Source organism: Buteo buteo, chromosome 4 (assembly GCF_964188355.1).
Source record: "Buteo buteo chromosome 4, bButBut1.hap1.1, whole genome shotgun sequence".
Lineage (NCBI taxonomy): Eukaryota > Metazoa > Chordata > Aves > Accipitriformes > Accipitridae > Buteo > Buteo buteo.
This window is the reverse complement of record NC_134174.1, coordinates 44,764,201-44,778,898: the sequence shown is the minus strand read 5'-3', so window position 1 is coordinate 44,778,898 and position 14,698 is coordinate 44,764,201. Positions and strand designations below refer to the sequence as shown.

Sequence of the window (14,698 nt, the reverse complement as noted above, 5' to 3'; positions counted from 1 at the left end):
TAAATGGAAGACTAGGCAGGCTGTCATGTAACTGGGACACCCAGATGTCTCAGCCATGTTTTATTAAGGCTTTCTGACTGTAAAATGTCTTAGCATAAGAATTTAATATTAAGTGTACATTACAGCTGCACAGCAGTATAAGGCTGTTATAGAGCAATAAAAAAAGGTGAAACTTTCAACTTGGCTTCCTTTACTATTAGTTACTATTATATAGATGAGGGTTTTTTTTCAGCAATTAACAAGGAAAAAGTATGAAGTGTTTTTCAAGAAATAATAGGATATTTTTTTTTTTAAGCAAGACATGCCAATGTCCGAAGGCTCATAATATTCCTCTGTCTCTGTGCCAGTAGCTAATAATATGCTTTCACTGGTATTTTGATGTTGCACTTCCACTGAAGTTCACAGTAGCATGGGATGATAACAATATTGTATGATAGTTAGATACAGGACTGCTAATCTTCAGCAGCCAACTTGGAACAGGACCTTATTTTCAAAAATGCCAGTAGAGCATTAGTAATGTATAACTATGATATTGGACACAGCTTTCCAAGTAATTCAGTTACAGTTAATTTTGTTGACTTCTTAAAAATGAATAAAAGGTAGCTCAGTACTGATGTGGGCTTTTTTGTTTCGTTGAGTTTTTGTTTTGGTTTCATTCAGTTTGGTTTCATTTCATTACTTCTGCAACTTGTGATAAGAGTAATATGTGAAACACTGGCTATTTGTGAAAAATCAATTGAACAAAATGCCATAATTGGCAGGTAAAGATTTATTTATATTTAATGAATTATTTTGCTTGAACTTATAATTACAACTCGCTCTTAATCTAGTCCAAAGTTAAATAACAAACTCATAAAATGTATTTCTTGTTGTCAAGAATTTAGAATGCAAATGCAGCGTACATCTATGCTTTCTGTAAAGTAAGTTACCGTTGTTGCTGTAGTTTTGCCTGCTAGATGGACAGCATATTTCTGCGTCCAAACAAGTTTTAGATTTGTATGAACATCTTATTCTTAGTTTAGAGTCTTAAAAGTTTATATATTGTTCATATATATGTAGTCTGTGTGTATATATATATGCATATATATATACACACACACATATGTACTGACTGTGTTAGTTATATGTCCTTAATTTGTGCAGGTGGTGGAGTTGTTGCTTATTTCTTGAAGAGCTGAGCCAAATACTCTTTTGCAATAGGTTAGTCAAGTTAAGCAAGAACATCCTTCTCAGATGATCAGATACCAGTACTCCCATGCGAGAGAAGGGACTGGAGAGAGTCAAGGAGGCTGTGAAGTACATAAATGTTTGTTCAGTGTATGTTGCAGAGATAAATTTCCCAAATAACCTATGTATTGTGAAATCTCACATTTCAGGAAACTATTGCTGCTTCCTCACTATTTTTCACGTCTAGTTGGTTAGAAATAATCTGTGAAATTTTGATCAATGCAGGTATCCAGTGTGACTGAACAGCAAACATAAGGTCAGTAAGGTTCACATGTACTGCTGAATGTGTTAAACTTGGTGAGAATGTAACAGTTTAATATCTCGTTTTCCTGCTCAGGAGACTTGTAAATTTAGCATTCTCCAGGATCCTAAGTATTATGTTTAATTTTATGCTTTTACAATATGCGGCTTTACAGAGTATATGTGATTTTTTTTTAAATGTATTTTTATTTTTTAATTTTTATTTTTACAGAGGAGCAAACTGTAGCCAGGTAACTGCTATAGCTCATGTTGTGCCACAAAAAAGTGTAGTAGTGTAACAGTGCAGATACTTTGCAGCCCCTCAAGAAGGAAAGGGTGATTACTACTGCACTGAAATGTAGCCAGTTTTGGGCTAATCAGGTTGAACATGCTCAGGATTTACACACACAAGTCTTTAACAGGAGAAACACTGGACTTTCCAGATTGTGGTTCACAAAGCTTATATTAGAAAACACTGATCACAGCGGTGATCTTAAACATCTGCTTAAACTTGTTGATTTTTTAAAAATTGTGACCTGAAAAGAGATTGTTTAGACTTTTCCTATTTTCCCCAGAAAGGTATTTTCTTACCAAATGCAGTGTCCTGTCAGTTAAGGAATGACACAACTACAGTCTCTAGTACAAATGGAGTGTATGGACTTTTCTCCTTTTTGCCAATGGAATGTTAATATCTAGTTTTAAGCATGGAAGTTCTAGTACCTTGGAACTTAGTTAATTCAAACATCTAGCTGAAACAACAAAAAATGTAGAAATACATGTTAATTGAAAACACAAGGCTAGCTATTAGTATATATTAGCTCATGTATTTGAATTATTTGCAAAAATAACTTGAGTGTTATAACCCGTACACTTCTTTTCTTCATAGAAATCAAACAGTTAATGTACTCAAAGTTTTATGTGTTTGAAAAGCTGTCAAGTTCTGTTATCCTACATTTGGTTCTGAGAAACAACTATGCTGAAATTGGGGAGAGTGCGCCCAGAAGTTTCAGGGGAATGTTTCTGAACATACACTTACTAGCCTAGCGATAGCTGCCTTGGCTTTTAAAACTTTCCATCCCAGATGGCACCCTACTACACAGCCTCTGGAATACTTGAACGAGGATGATTATAAAATACTGTGGGAGAAGGAAGGCTTGGGGATGGAACAGGACATGTTGTATGTGATGTAAAGAGCTGCCTCGATTAAATGACACTGAAACTGCTAGTTTCTGCTGCTGCTGACATATTGGGAGTTTGTATGCACGTTATTGGCTTGTTAGAGCTTCTGTGGATGCTAAACCAGTACAAAGTTGCTCTTGTGCTGCTTCAAGTATATTGACCAGTATGTTCTGCAGCCTGCAGCTTGTTAAATGTTTGGTAGCTTCCATTTTGCTCTTCCATTGAACAAGATAACTTCTTCATAGGTAGTCACCTCAATGTGTCAGCTGTGTTTCAGAGAGTTTTTGAAGTACAGCTGCTGTTTTCTGGCATGCCATACACTGAAGTGCTGATACTTGTCTTATATAGAAGTTATCCATGATATGCATTTTTTTTCTTAAGTGTAGGTATAAAATTATTGATGGGTAGAATTTCACAGAATGTGAGAATCGGCTAAACGTCAAGTACAGAAGCGTACAGTTTGGGACAAATCTGCATTCAGCACTTTTAGAATTCTGACTTGTTCATTCATTGTCCTGCAATACTACTGATGCAATACTAGTTTTTAAAATGGAGAGAATGTCCTGTCTTGGGACTCCAACTGCAATCCCCTTTATCCTTATGTCTTCTTAACTGTCACCTGTCTCTCCCTCTTCTTTTCTTCTAGCTAGATATAACTTATGGTTATGCTATTTAGAAGAATCAGTACTACTTTTCACACTGACAAAAGTATTTAGTGAGTCTTACAGGTTTTTACTAAGCAGATGTTACCTGTCTCAGGAGCAAGCTGGATTTCTGACTCTGTCTTCACAAAGCAGGGTCTTCCATATTTTACTTACAGTGAAATAGGCTGTAAAAGCCTGTCTTTAAAACTACAGCAAAAAAATAGGGTACATGAAGTGTGGTTTGCTGTGTCTCAATTCAAGGTTATTAATCATGTTTTCCACTTCTTCACTTCTGGTCTTCAGAATTCAGCATTTAATGGGAGCTAATGTGGCATTGTAAAGAGGAAGAAGTTTGACTGTGTACTTGCAACAAGTAGCTTCAAATTTGACAAATAATTGTCAGCTAAGGGCTTTTTATAGCGCATGTGAGAGGAAATAAGTGAATGAGTTTCCAACCTCTGTTGGACACAGTTCATGAGATTGTTCTGTATCATCCCCTTTCTGCTTCTTTTATTTTCTTTTTTTCTTACCCTGCTGAGGAGAAATCAATGAGATCTATCATTTAGTAGGCAGATGTCAAGTCTAAAATATTTATCTTGCTCTAAATGGGCTAGAACAATTGAAAACTCGCTCACTTTCTTTGAGATTCAGCTGACACTGTTACTCAGCTTTGGATCCAACTGCAGATAAACTTTGGATCTGACTGCAGTGTTATAGTAGTACTTATGGGGGGGATGGAGAGATGTAATATGCTTTCTCTGCAAATACTTGATAGAGATGTAGTAAAGAGGGAGATGTATTTGGTGGTCATACTGAAGCTACCTTTGGTGAATAGAGCAAAGGCTTGCCTTGCCAGTTGGAGGCAGCAGGTGTTAGCTTAGCAAGGAATGTGATGGGTTTGGATGTAGTTTTAGGCAGCCTTCAAGAACAGCTGCATTCACTCCTACTTGACACTAGGCCACATATCTAATCCTTTGGTATTACTGCATTATCACCCAACTACATGCTAGTCAGGAAAATGTAACACATGGTTTCTGAATGAATCTTAAAAAAAACAGTTAAAGCTGGCTCTTTCAGCTGTTTGCAGTATCCCTGATGTCTTGTTTTTATGTGGCAGAAGTCATGGTAATGAATTTCAAATTGATTAAAAAGTACATATGTTCTTATCAGTAGATGGCTATGCTGTTTAAGATGGCTGGCAATGCAGAATCCTTAGTCTCTTAAGTTTATTAAAACAGACTTAAATTGTTAATTATTGGTCAGTAGCAGAGTAAACCCAGCAACTAAGTCTGTTCAGTGAAATTCTTATAACCTGATCTGATGCTCCCCATCTAAAATCTGGTATTAGAACCTGAATGCAATCCTTTAAAACAACAGAATGTAGCATGCAGCTCTAATTCTTTATCTGAGTGAATGATAGCTTAACAGAATATATACCTTTATATATTATTGACTGCTTGCAGTTTGTGTATTGATCAAAGATTATTGTGGGATAATACTTCACTCAAATTTGACTCTGTCTATATGTCAGGTCTCCATGTGGCTACTGCACTGGGCAAAATGTGTGTATCTCTAATAGAAAGTAGTCTTCAACATATTATACTAGAGCAATAAACTAATGCTGAGCTAACTTGAAATAATTGATTCTCTTACAGTGAAAATGTCCTGTTTGGAATGGGAAATCCTCTGCTTGATATCTGTGCAGTTGTGGACAAGGACTTCCTTGACAAGTAAGTCTTGATGTCTGTCTTTTTTTTTTTTTTTTAATGTCAGTTTTGTTTCCAGAATGATGCCTATAAATAAATGGATGACTACCTGCTTGTGTAATGCTAAGTTTGTGCTGATCTCTCTGGGATTCTGGCCTTATGCTGGAAGAAGCCAATATTGTATCAGTCATTTGATTGTTCTAGCTATGTGAAGCTGTGGTGGTAGTCTCAATGAAAAACTTCAGTGTTTTCATGTGGTTTTGGTGTTTATTGTTTTCTATCAATTGTTTATTCTAGTCTCTTCACACTGTCTTTGTGAGCTTTTAATTGGAAGCAATCATCCATGTCAGTAAGATATAGGTAGCTCTTGTATGAATACTTGTGTGCTACTTCTGGTGTACTATTACAGTGCTCTCTTCTTTCTTCATTGATGACTTGGGGGCAAATAAGCCATTTCTGTAACACAGCAAGGAAAGCTGTGCAAGTGTACCTTCTTTTTTAAAAAAATATATTCCAATTTATCAGTCAAGAACAGGACCACTTCTTATCACGTGATCTGTTATCTTGCTTAAGCCTAGTTGTTATGCTACCATCCATATAACCATATAGCTGAATTGCTGTTTGTGTATTGCTGTTGGTATTAAGCTTGCTTACTCTCTGATCAGCTTAGAGATGTGTCTTTTCAGAGGTGTAAATTATAGTTGCTCTTTTAAATCCTTTTGCATGAGCTCACTTTCTTCCAGTTGTTGCTGCTTTGTTTCTCTTGTTTGCAAGAGACCAGTAAGATGATTTCATCTTTCAGAGTGCTTCCAATTCTTTGTTTAATTTTTAAAGTGTTACTGATTTTTTTCTCTAGTTGTTCTTTTAGTTATTGATGGGAGTACTGGATCAAGAATGAATTTCACATTACCAAATAAAGGACAGGTGCAGAGTTTTTATTTGTGAATGTGTACTGTCAGCCACAAATCTTTTGTTCTGAAGTTCTTAGTAATAGCAATAATCTGTTTTGCAATGGATATTTTATCCCTCAAGTTTTACCTAAAGGTGTTTAAGTGAGAGCCTGAATATTATAAGCTGAAGGCAAAAAAAATGTAATGGAGTGTATCAATCTCAAAAACATCTGGAACTTTGAGCACTCGAGATATAGACTTGATTTCTGAAAATGTAAATTATTCTGATGTAATTCTCTTCCTTATGTTTCTACTGAAATAACTTGAAAACTAGTCTTTGAACATAAATAATGCCCCTGCCCAACAACACCCCCCCAACTAATCCTTATAAATTGCTGTCATAAAAGAGGTGGTGGGATCTATATTGCAACCCTGAAATCCTGCAAGAGTGCATTGTGCTTTTTGCTGGACCTGATGTGCTCTGCAGAATTTAATTTAATTTAAAAATTAGAAGTCTTATGTATTCAAGTTTGAGTCCTGTCAGACAAGTTAAATTATCTTTTGGAACAGCATATGCTCTGTGAGCATTTCTTTACTGCCAAAATGCCTTTGTGGAGTATTGCATTATTTAAAGCAATAAGCAGTCCTCCAACAACAGTTTCACAGGGGACCTGCTGATAGTGTGATAGCTCTTGTAATAACCTGAAAACTGAGAAGCTTGTCTATCTTCTTCACACGTACCTGATTTTTATTTCTAGTTCCCTATTTGTGACCATATGCATAGTAGTCCAGTTAAGAAACAGATGAGCATGTTCTACTCCTAAGTCCAACTACCTTTTGCAATACTTCCTGAAATGGGAGTCAAATCCCATGTTTCTCCAGCTTGTGAAGGGAGATAAAATAGAAAACCCAGCTGTAGACCAACTGCTAGAATAAAGTTATTCAAATGCTGCAGGGAGGTGCAAGAACATAGGTATTTCAGAACTGTGAAGCATTTGACAGAGAAATTGTTGATCATACTGGACTAGTCTCTCCGTTTTTTCTTGTCAAACAAGATGTGCATCCATCTCTAGCCACATGGTGTCAGCTCTTGGTATCTTGGCAGTGATCAGGTAACTGGAGTCTGTGTCTCACCTCTTCAACTGGATGGGCATGTTTAATGGGGCCATCAGGCCAGCTGGGTTCTGACTTGAGAAGGTAGCTTAGTAAAATGAGGAAAGAGTTTAGGTAAACACCTATAAGAATTCTATACATTTAACTTTTTCACTGTTTCTGTTTATCGTCCTCTCTTGTATAACCAGTTTTAAGACTAACTATCTTTGTTCAGAATAAAGGACTTGATGTTGCAAGTTTAATCAATGTATATTGTCAATGAAATGAGAGAGTATTAAAATGAGTCCTGTAACCAGGACATTACATTATTTTTGTAATTTCCGTTAAGAAAATGCAAATGGAAACAGCATAAGATTGTGTAGGAAGTCTCAAATTAAAAGGAAGTCCTTTTAACAATATTTAAATAGCCCACAATCCTTGTTATAAATAAACCTGAAAATGAATACATGATGCAGTCCAGCCCCTGCCAGATTCAAACCAGCTTGCTGCCATGTAATACTGGTTTGAGGATATGAGCAGTATTGGAGGGTTGGGTGGGTTTTTTTGGCTTGGGTTGTTAGCACAGCCCTGTAACCTTTCTTTCAAGGTGGATTTTGGTTTAATCTGGGCTCCAAAGTCTTTTGCTCTCTTGACAAGTTTTGGAAAGCTTTAAGCCATTCCTAGACTATTTCTAGGAGAGGTAGTCTTAATTTATATCATAGTAGGATTTTACTGTGCTTGTCTGAGCTTTTCTGACCACATCAGCAGTCTGGCATTACCCGAGTCAGAGGAGCTTTGGCCTCTGCAGGTAGTAAGGTTTTCTGGGTCTCATTTCATGTATCTCTTCAGGGAGACAACCGGAAAAAGTGTTAGCAATGTTGATGGCACTGTTGCAAGCTGGTGACACCCAAAACCACTTCAGTTTCTGTTCACAGAGCTGGAGAGCAGTCTTAAAGTAAATATAATCCATTGTATGTCCTGGGTTTTTATGAGTATCTACATGAAAGAAATATCAGTAAATGCCTCCCCCCCCGCCCTTAATTTGCATTAACTCCATAACCTAACAGTATTTATTTTTGTTTAATTTTTTCTGGGATATAGATAGTGGCTCAAAGAGCAGCTTTTTATGGGTGGGAGGGGAAAGAAGAGAAAAAGGATTGATGCTTTCTGGGTGAATTGCTAACTATAGCTGCACTAATCTGTGAAAGTAATTTTGTTAACAGGTATTCATTAAGGCTTTTGGTGTACTCAGTTCTGCCCATGACATTTAATAGGAATTATTCTTTTACCTACTGAATCTATAACAGGCATTTAAGAATAATTTGATCTACACTATGCATATTAAACTCATAAAGCAGGCAAAGAAATTCTGATTAACATGGCAGTGATGTTTTAAGACTCCATAGAAACTCAGTACTATTGACTCCTGTAAATACTCAAATGTCCTGCTGTTAAAAGTTAGGAGATGGCATCTGTTTCATTGCTCCCCCTAGAGCACTCTGTTTTGCAAATATTTAATTTTTGACACTTATCTAACTATGTAGTTAATTTTTATGCTGTAGAGATCTGGTCATTACTTGTCACCTCAAGTGCACATCCAGTGGTTGAGAAGCGTGTTCACAGAACGGACAAATCTCTTGCTGTTGTCCAACATTTGGGTCTATAACTGCATGAACTGAGGAGGTGGAGAAAATCATTATTGGCAAATTCTTGTTGACAGAGTTATTATGCTAGTTTTGGAACTTCTGAATATGTGAAAAGCTTCTGTCTTCCCTAATTAGCCAGTGGGAAGGTGAGGAAAATATTTGCAATTGCCAGCACCTGTGTAAGCATGTAAATATCTTTCGGTCCATGCTCTAAAAAAGGACTGGAGATATAGGGGAAATAATGATATATGTCCTATTTCTCACATCAAGGTTAAGGATGCTTATTGCTTTATTTCATTCTATTTTCTGGGGTCTTGATCAGAGCCATGATCTCATGAAGTGAGGTATGTTACTACTCTGAATGCGGAATTCCATTATATTTGTCAACTCTAGACTGATTATTTGATCACTGTCATTGTCCAGGATTACAAGTTGCTATTTGATTACTTTTCGGTTGTCAAAGCAGCCAATTCTTTTTCTCCTTATGTGTGTTTGGGTTTTTTCCTACTTAAAATCAGGGTCTATGGCGATCTTTGCACAAGTTAGTTGAAAGCGCTCAGTAAAGATCTGTAGTTTTTAATAGCTTTCATGCCCTGTATCATCTGCTCCTTAGTTCTCTTCCCTGCCTTCTCTGTGACGCTGTTGTAAATACAAACTATCTGTAAACCAAGAAATGGGTTTATAATCTTTTTACTCTTCACTGGAAAAACAGGTTTGAAGAAATGAGAGAGGAAGAATGAATGGGGTCTTCAAAGTGTGTTTGTGTTTTGGAGTGGTGGTGATGGTTACTGTATGAAAAGAGAACATCATCACACTGAAGGAAGAAATGCTGTCATTTTGATCTGTAATTTCACAAGTATGGGTATGGATCTCCTGTGCTACCAACTCGTCTGCGGCACTGGAAGTGGTTAGGTCATTACTGGAGATCACAAGATGCTTGCTTATTCTCTACCTTTCTTCACTGCAGAGTGCTGTTGGAGGGTGATGGATTAGTTACACACAAACTTTACTAATAGAGCAGTGTTGACATCTGGTAAATTAAAATTTCTTGTTTGAGACTGATTTAGTGCTTGCTGTGAGTGAAGATGATGTACATATTTGATCTTTTTCCACTGTTGTGGGAATTTGGATTATAAATTAGGAAAAGGTTTGAGAAGCAGCTGAAAGGAAAAACATCTGTTTACTTGCATTAAATTTAGGTTGGTCTGTGTAACTGTGGCTTTAGCCATTCCACCCTGTGTTACTCTCAACATTTTCAGTTTGTTACCTTTGCTTGTATCCAACAGAAGCCTTTGTAACTTCTGATAGCAAAAAAAAAATCAAAGCACCACTCATGCAGTTAACTCTCATAAAGTGGCTAAGGGTCTAAATAGCTTTTACGCAATCAGAAGTGATTCTTTGTCTGTTCACCAAACTCAGGTTTCAACACAGTCTTAAGGCTTCAGTGGAAAACAAGCCCTTCCCCAAAAACACATGCTGGAGTGAGCTTGAAGACTGAGAAAGACAAGTGGTGATTCAGTACTAGGAGGTTGCCGGATCAAAGAATGCACAAGCTGCAGATACACACTTTGCTGTGAGATTTAAGTGGGGAAAGGAAACCCCCAAACTTACAGCTTTTTTCAGTTTCACTAATGTGTTTACTTTGACTCTGTGTGCTTCATCGACCCTCTGGGACAGGTTAATGGGGTTTTGTTTTGCTTTGATTTAGGGATTGTGTTATTTGTCTGTACAGCGCTGAATGTTTGGAAAGTACATAGTAATAACTCTAAGACTTGTCCTTGAAAATTAACCCCCCCCTTTTTTTTTTTTAAGAAGATAGCTTGCTATATGATGTTCCATTGTTTCAATAATCCTCATAAAAGATTGCTACTAAAAGTATCTGTTGCATTGGCTCATTTGGCAGAGAAGTTGAACAGCTGAGGGTTTTATTATTACCTTGTGGTTTTGAGTTGTATCTGTAGAAGTAAATTTAGCTTATCTCAGGGTCTGAACATTGTTGAAACTTCTGAGCCAAATTGCATCATCTAACTGCTGGTAAATTATAAAAACTTCAGTGTTTGCTTGCAAAAACTTAGGGTAATGATGGCTGTCTTTAAAAAGGTCCTCTCAGAACTAATGCGCATATAAATTTGGTAGTATTCCTGACAACATAATTAGAGCTTTCTACAAGCCTGATAATTTCTCCTAGTGCATTTAGTTAAATGTGTAGTTTCAATGAGTTAAAGATTTTAGTTAAGTTCCATTTGGAAAAGGCCATTTGAAAAATCTACCTATGCAATGACAGAGTTTTGCATGAGGAGTTGTAATGTTTTCAGGGTATACTGAGCTTGAGCAATGATTATAGAAGAGCTTGTAACTACTTATTTACCTGTAAAATAAGATGTAAGATGTTCATGAATAGGAAATGCTCCACTCCTTGTTATCTCTTCTCTTTATTGTGTATTTTCACTTTCTTAAATGCTTGCCTAGTAGTAAACTCTAAGTCATAACTTCATTTTTTTTTTTATTTTTCCATTTCTTCAGAAAACTTGCTTATTTAATACATATCAATAGAACATGTCTAGTTTTTGGATTAGTGGTTTTCTTTAAAATAACCTTGAGACACATGACAGACTGACACACACACAGAGCTCATCTGTATTTTCCCTTGAGCCGCAAGTAAAAATTTGTTTAACAAAACTTTGGGAGTTGCATTACAAGGCAAATGATGAAATATTGGGTTCCATTTGCCTCCTCCATGCAAACAAGGAACTGCAAGTGGAAGAGCTCTATGAATTAAGTGTTTCTCTTTAATTAGGCAATAACATTAAATGAAAAGACCCTCGCTGAAGATGTCTTTGATGGAAAAAGCTGGGTTTCTCAGTAGAGAACTGGAGTTCATCCAAACTAGATGGTAAAACTTTCTCTTTGAAAGTGGTACTTGCTGTTTGTACTGAAAAACTTTTCATCTTAGTGTTTCCTGATTGCAGAATTACAGGATTGATTTTTATTTAGGATACAGTAGGTAAAAATAGTGATTCACATTCTCGGTATGGTTGCAGGCATTCTTTTTAATTACAGGGTAATAAGATGCAATTTTAATAGCTTTCCATTCCCATCCTGCTTCTCCAAACCGAAATTTCCAACAGCATAGGAAAGGCTAGAGTTTTTTTTTTTTCTAGTTACTATAGTAATATAGTGAAACAGTTTGATCACTCGTGAGCTGAAGAATACTACTTTTTAATATTTCTTTTTAGTAACTTGCTATTTCGTCAGGCTATTCCTGAAGAATGTGCAATTACCCTGTCAGTGTTACTGTTAACTGTAACCTACGTTATGAAGTGCTTGTGCCACTCGCTGTTGATCCCTGATACTATGCTTGTGCTCTGTGTCGCATAACCATGTCCAGGCCTGCTCTGTGCTTTGCCTCTTCTTGTCCTGTTCCTTTCTGGAGTGTTGGACCTGTGGCCTCTGCTGTAGCCACAGGGAGAGGGTGGAGGCAGCCTGTCTTCCTCTTAATTACCAGTGTTCTTGTTTTCCCTTCATGGGCTGCAGAAGGGTAAACGAGCTGTTTGAGTGCTATGTTACTTTATTTTTGTCAGGGCAGAACCATCAATACTCCCAAGTTACTGGAGACCGAGTCGGTGTTGTAGATTTCATGTCATGAAGCCTGCAGTTCCCTAATAAGCTGAGATTAAATGCAGAGCTGGGGACAAAGATCCTTCATTTCATAAATCTTTGATTCCCCTGTTTAAGAAGATAATAGAGTATTTCAATGAAAGTGTTGTGTGTTCTTTTTTTTAATTATTATAATGAGATTCAATTATGAGTTCATCAGTCACTGGTGTAGATGTTTGCAGTACATGTCCCACTATTAGATTCTTACTTTAAACGAGTGCCAAATCCTATAAAACAATGCTATATCTTCTAGGACAACTCAAAAATTGCACTCAGAAAAGCTCTGTGTTTTTGCAAGCTGCATAAATTATTTTTAATGTACAAATTATCTTCATTTTGTAGTTCAAGTTTAAACTTGTGGATTTATGCCTGTCTTGTTATCACATGAAGACTAGGGAGCTATGGCTAAACAATTTTGGGTGATTATTTTTCCAGCTTGCTCCAGTTAATTTATTTTTTTTCTTGCATTTTTTCCTGTGTCATGAAGTCACAGCAGAAGTGATCAAGTTTCAATGCAAGAATGAGATGCACATGACACAGTGTAAAGGAGAGCATACGACTGCCTAATACAACAAGCTGTAACAAGTGGACAGTAGGAAGAAGTTATAGAAATACAAATATTACGAGCAATGTTTTTTCAGTCCTTGTATTGTTGAGGCTATTTGTCTTTAGTGTTGAGGCTGGGTTTTATTCTTTTTAGGCAACAGCAGCTTCCCACTGGTAGGAAAATAGGCGACAAAGATCACTGTAAAATTATGCTGTCATTCTAGTCATGAAGTGTACATTCATCTTCCTTCATGAGAATTGAAACTATGACCAAATTCACTGCGTGACCGCTCCAACTAAAGGTGGCATGCACTCTCAACTATGGATATTAAGTTAATAGAAAAACAAAAATGGTATATGGTGATGCAGATGTTTTAATCCCAGTGTTTTATGTGGCTTCAAGCTCATACATCATCAGCTGTTTTTCAAGACAGGAACTGTAGTTACAATGTTAATCTTTTAATTTTTAATCTTTATATTTCCTGGCCTTCCAGTAGAAGAGGCAAAGTGTTCTAGAATCTCATGCATCTCTTGGGAACTTTTTTCATACTGTTGCTGTGTGGAAAAGAGATCGAAGACCTTCCCCCAAATTTGGTTGCTATAACTTCATTTTTGCAAGACTGTGTTCCGCTGTATTTCATTGAAGCTATTTTGGGTTTGAATTGTGCTTGTGATGTTATGTACAGCAGTACTAAATGACAACTAAAGTACTAAACAGAACACAGGTGTTAGCTGGCCTATGTTAGGTAAAGTGTTTGGATGTGTATCTTGATTAGATATGGTTTCAATTTCAATGTCTGTAGTATTTTTAATCTAGATTGTGATTCTACAAGCTTGGAGTTGTTGGAAATCACATTTCAGAGGATTGTGGGCTGGAAATTACCTATCTTCTTTAATTAAGGGGAAAAAAAAAGCGAATCTTGCCACCTTTGCAAAAGTTAGCCTCTGCAAAATCCCTGACTTCTTTCTTCAGCAGCTTTTGTGCTAGGGACATGGCTAGCATATATGAGCTAAGGCAAACTGTAAAGTTGTATCAACAGATTCCACCATTCAAATACCTAATTAATTAATATGAGTAAGTTGCTTTAGTAATTACTAGCTTTTTATTGTTTTGAAAGTGCCAACTATAAATTCCTGCTTTAGCCAAGAACATCTGAGATGTAGCTGGCTTGTTTTCAAAAGCAGGACGTTTCAAGTTTTATATGTAAATTGAGGTACAGAGTTAATAAAAGAAGCCTGGCAACCCTACAAAATAGGAGGATATTGAATTTCAAATTTCTGCTGACTCAGAAATACTCAAAACACCTTTTTCTACAACCAGCCCTGGGACAAAACTGTTACTCAGCCAAAGCAGGAAGCTCTTCTGGGCTATAAATGGCAGGAACTGTCCAAATACCTCAGTCCCTTTTTCCTCTGCCAGATCCTTGGATGTCTGGGCTTGATGTTGCAGCTACCACTGTGGGTGAAGGGTTAAGATACAAAACAGTGGCTATGGCTAGAGGCGAAAGGGAGGAACAGTTCTCAGAAGCAGTAATTGCTATTCTCTGTATGTCTGATCCTCTTGTGGTAGCAGAGCAAGGAGTTTATCTTTCAAGAGCTTTTCCCTGAATCTCCATCTTGGTATTGGTCCTTCATTTTTTTAAGATGAAATTAAAATTTTCAGTGCAGTAAAGAAACCTTCTCTGCCATTTTCCATATGCTACTTTTTTCCAATAAAGCTAATGCCTTTAGTGGCTTGGACAAGTTTTTTCAACAGGGCTGGAATTTCACAGTAGCTGCAACACTTGTCTCTAGCTTACTGTTTTCTCTAGGCAGTGTTAAAAATCATTTTTAGAGAAGGCAAATTAAGGCACATGAACTCCCTGAAAATT

At 36.8% G+C, this 14,698-nt stretch overlaps 1 protein-coding gene across 5 annotated transcripts in view; it reads left to right on the top strand.

Annotated features, from left to right (window-relative positions):
• The window catches only part of ADK (adenosine kinase), a 300,352-nt gene that overhangs the window by 11,315 nt on the left and 274,339 nt on the right, over positions 1-14,698 (top strand). For 4 of the 5 annotated variants that reach the window (XM_075025725.1, XM_075025723.1, XM_075025722.1 and 1 more), the window contains exon 2: positions 4,946-5,020. The exons of the other annotated variant lie outside the window; for it this stretch is intronic. In XM_075025725.1, the coding sequence (XP_074881826.1) occupies positions 4,946-5,020 (75 nt within the window). The remainder of the gene's footprint in view (positions 1-4,945; positions 5,021-14,698) is intronic. 5 annotated transcript variants of the gene reach the window in all.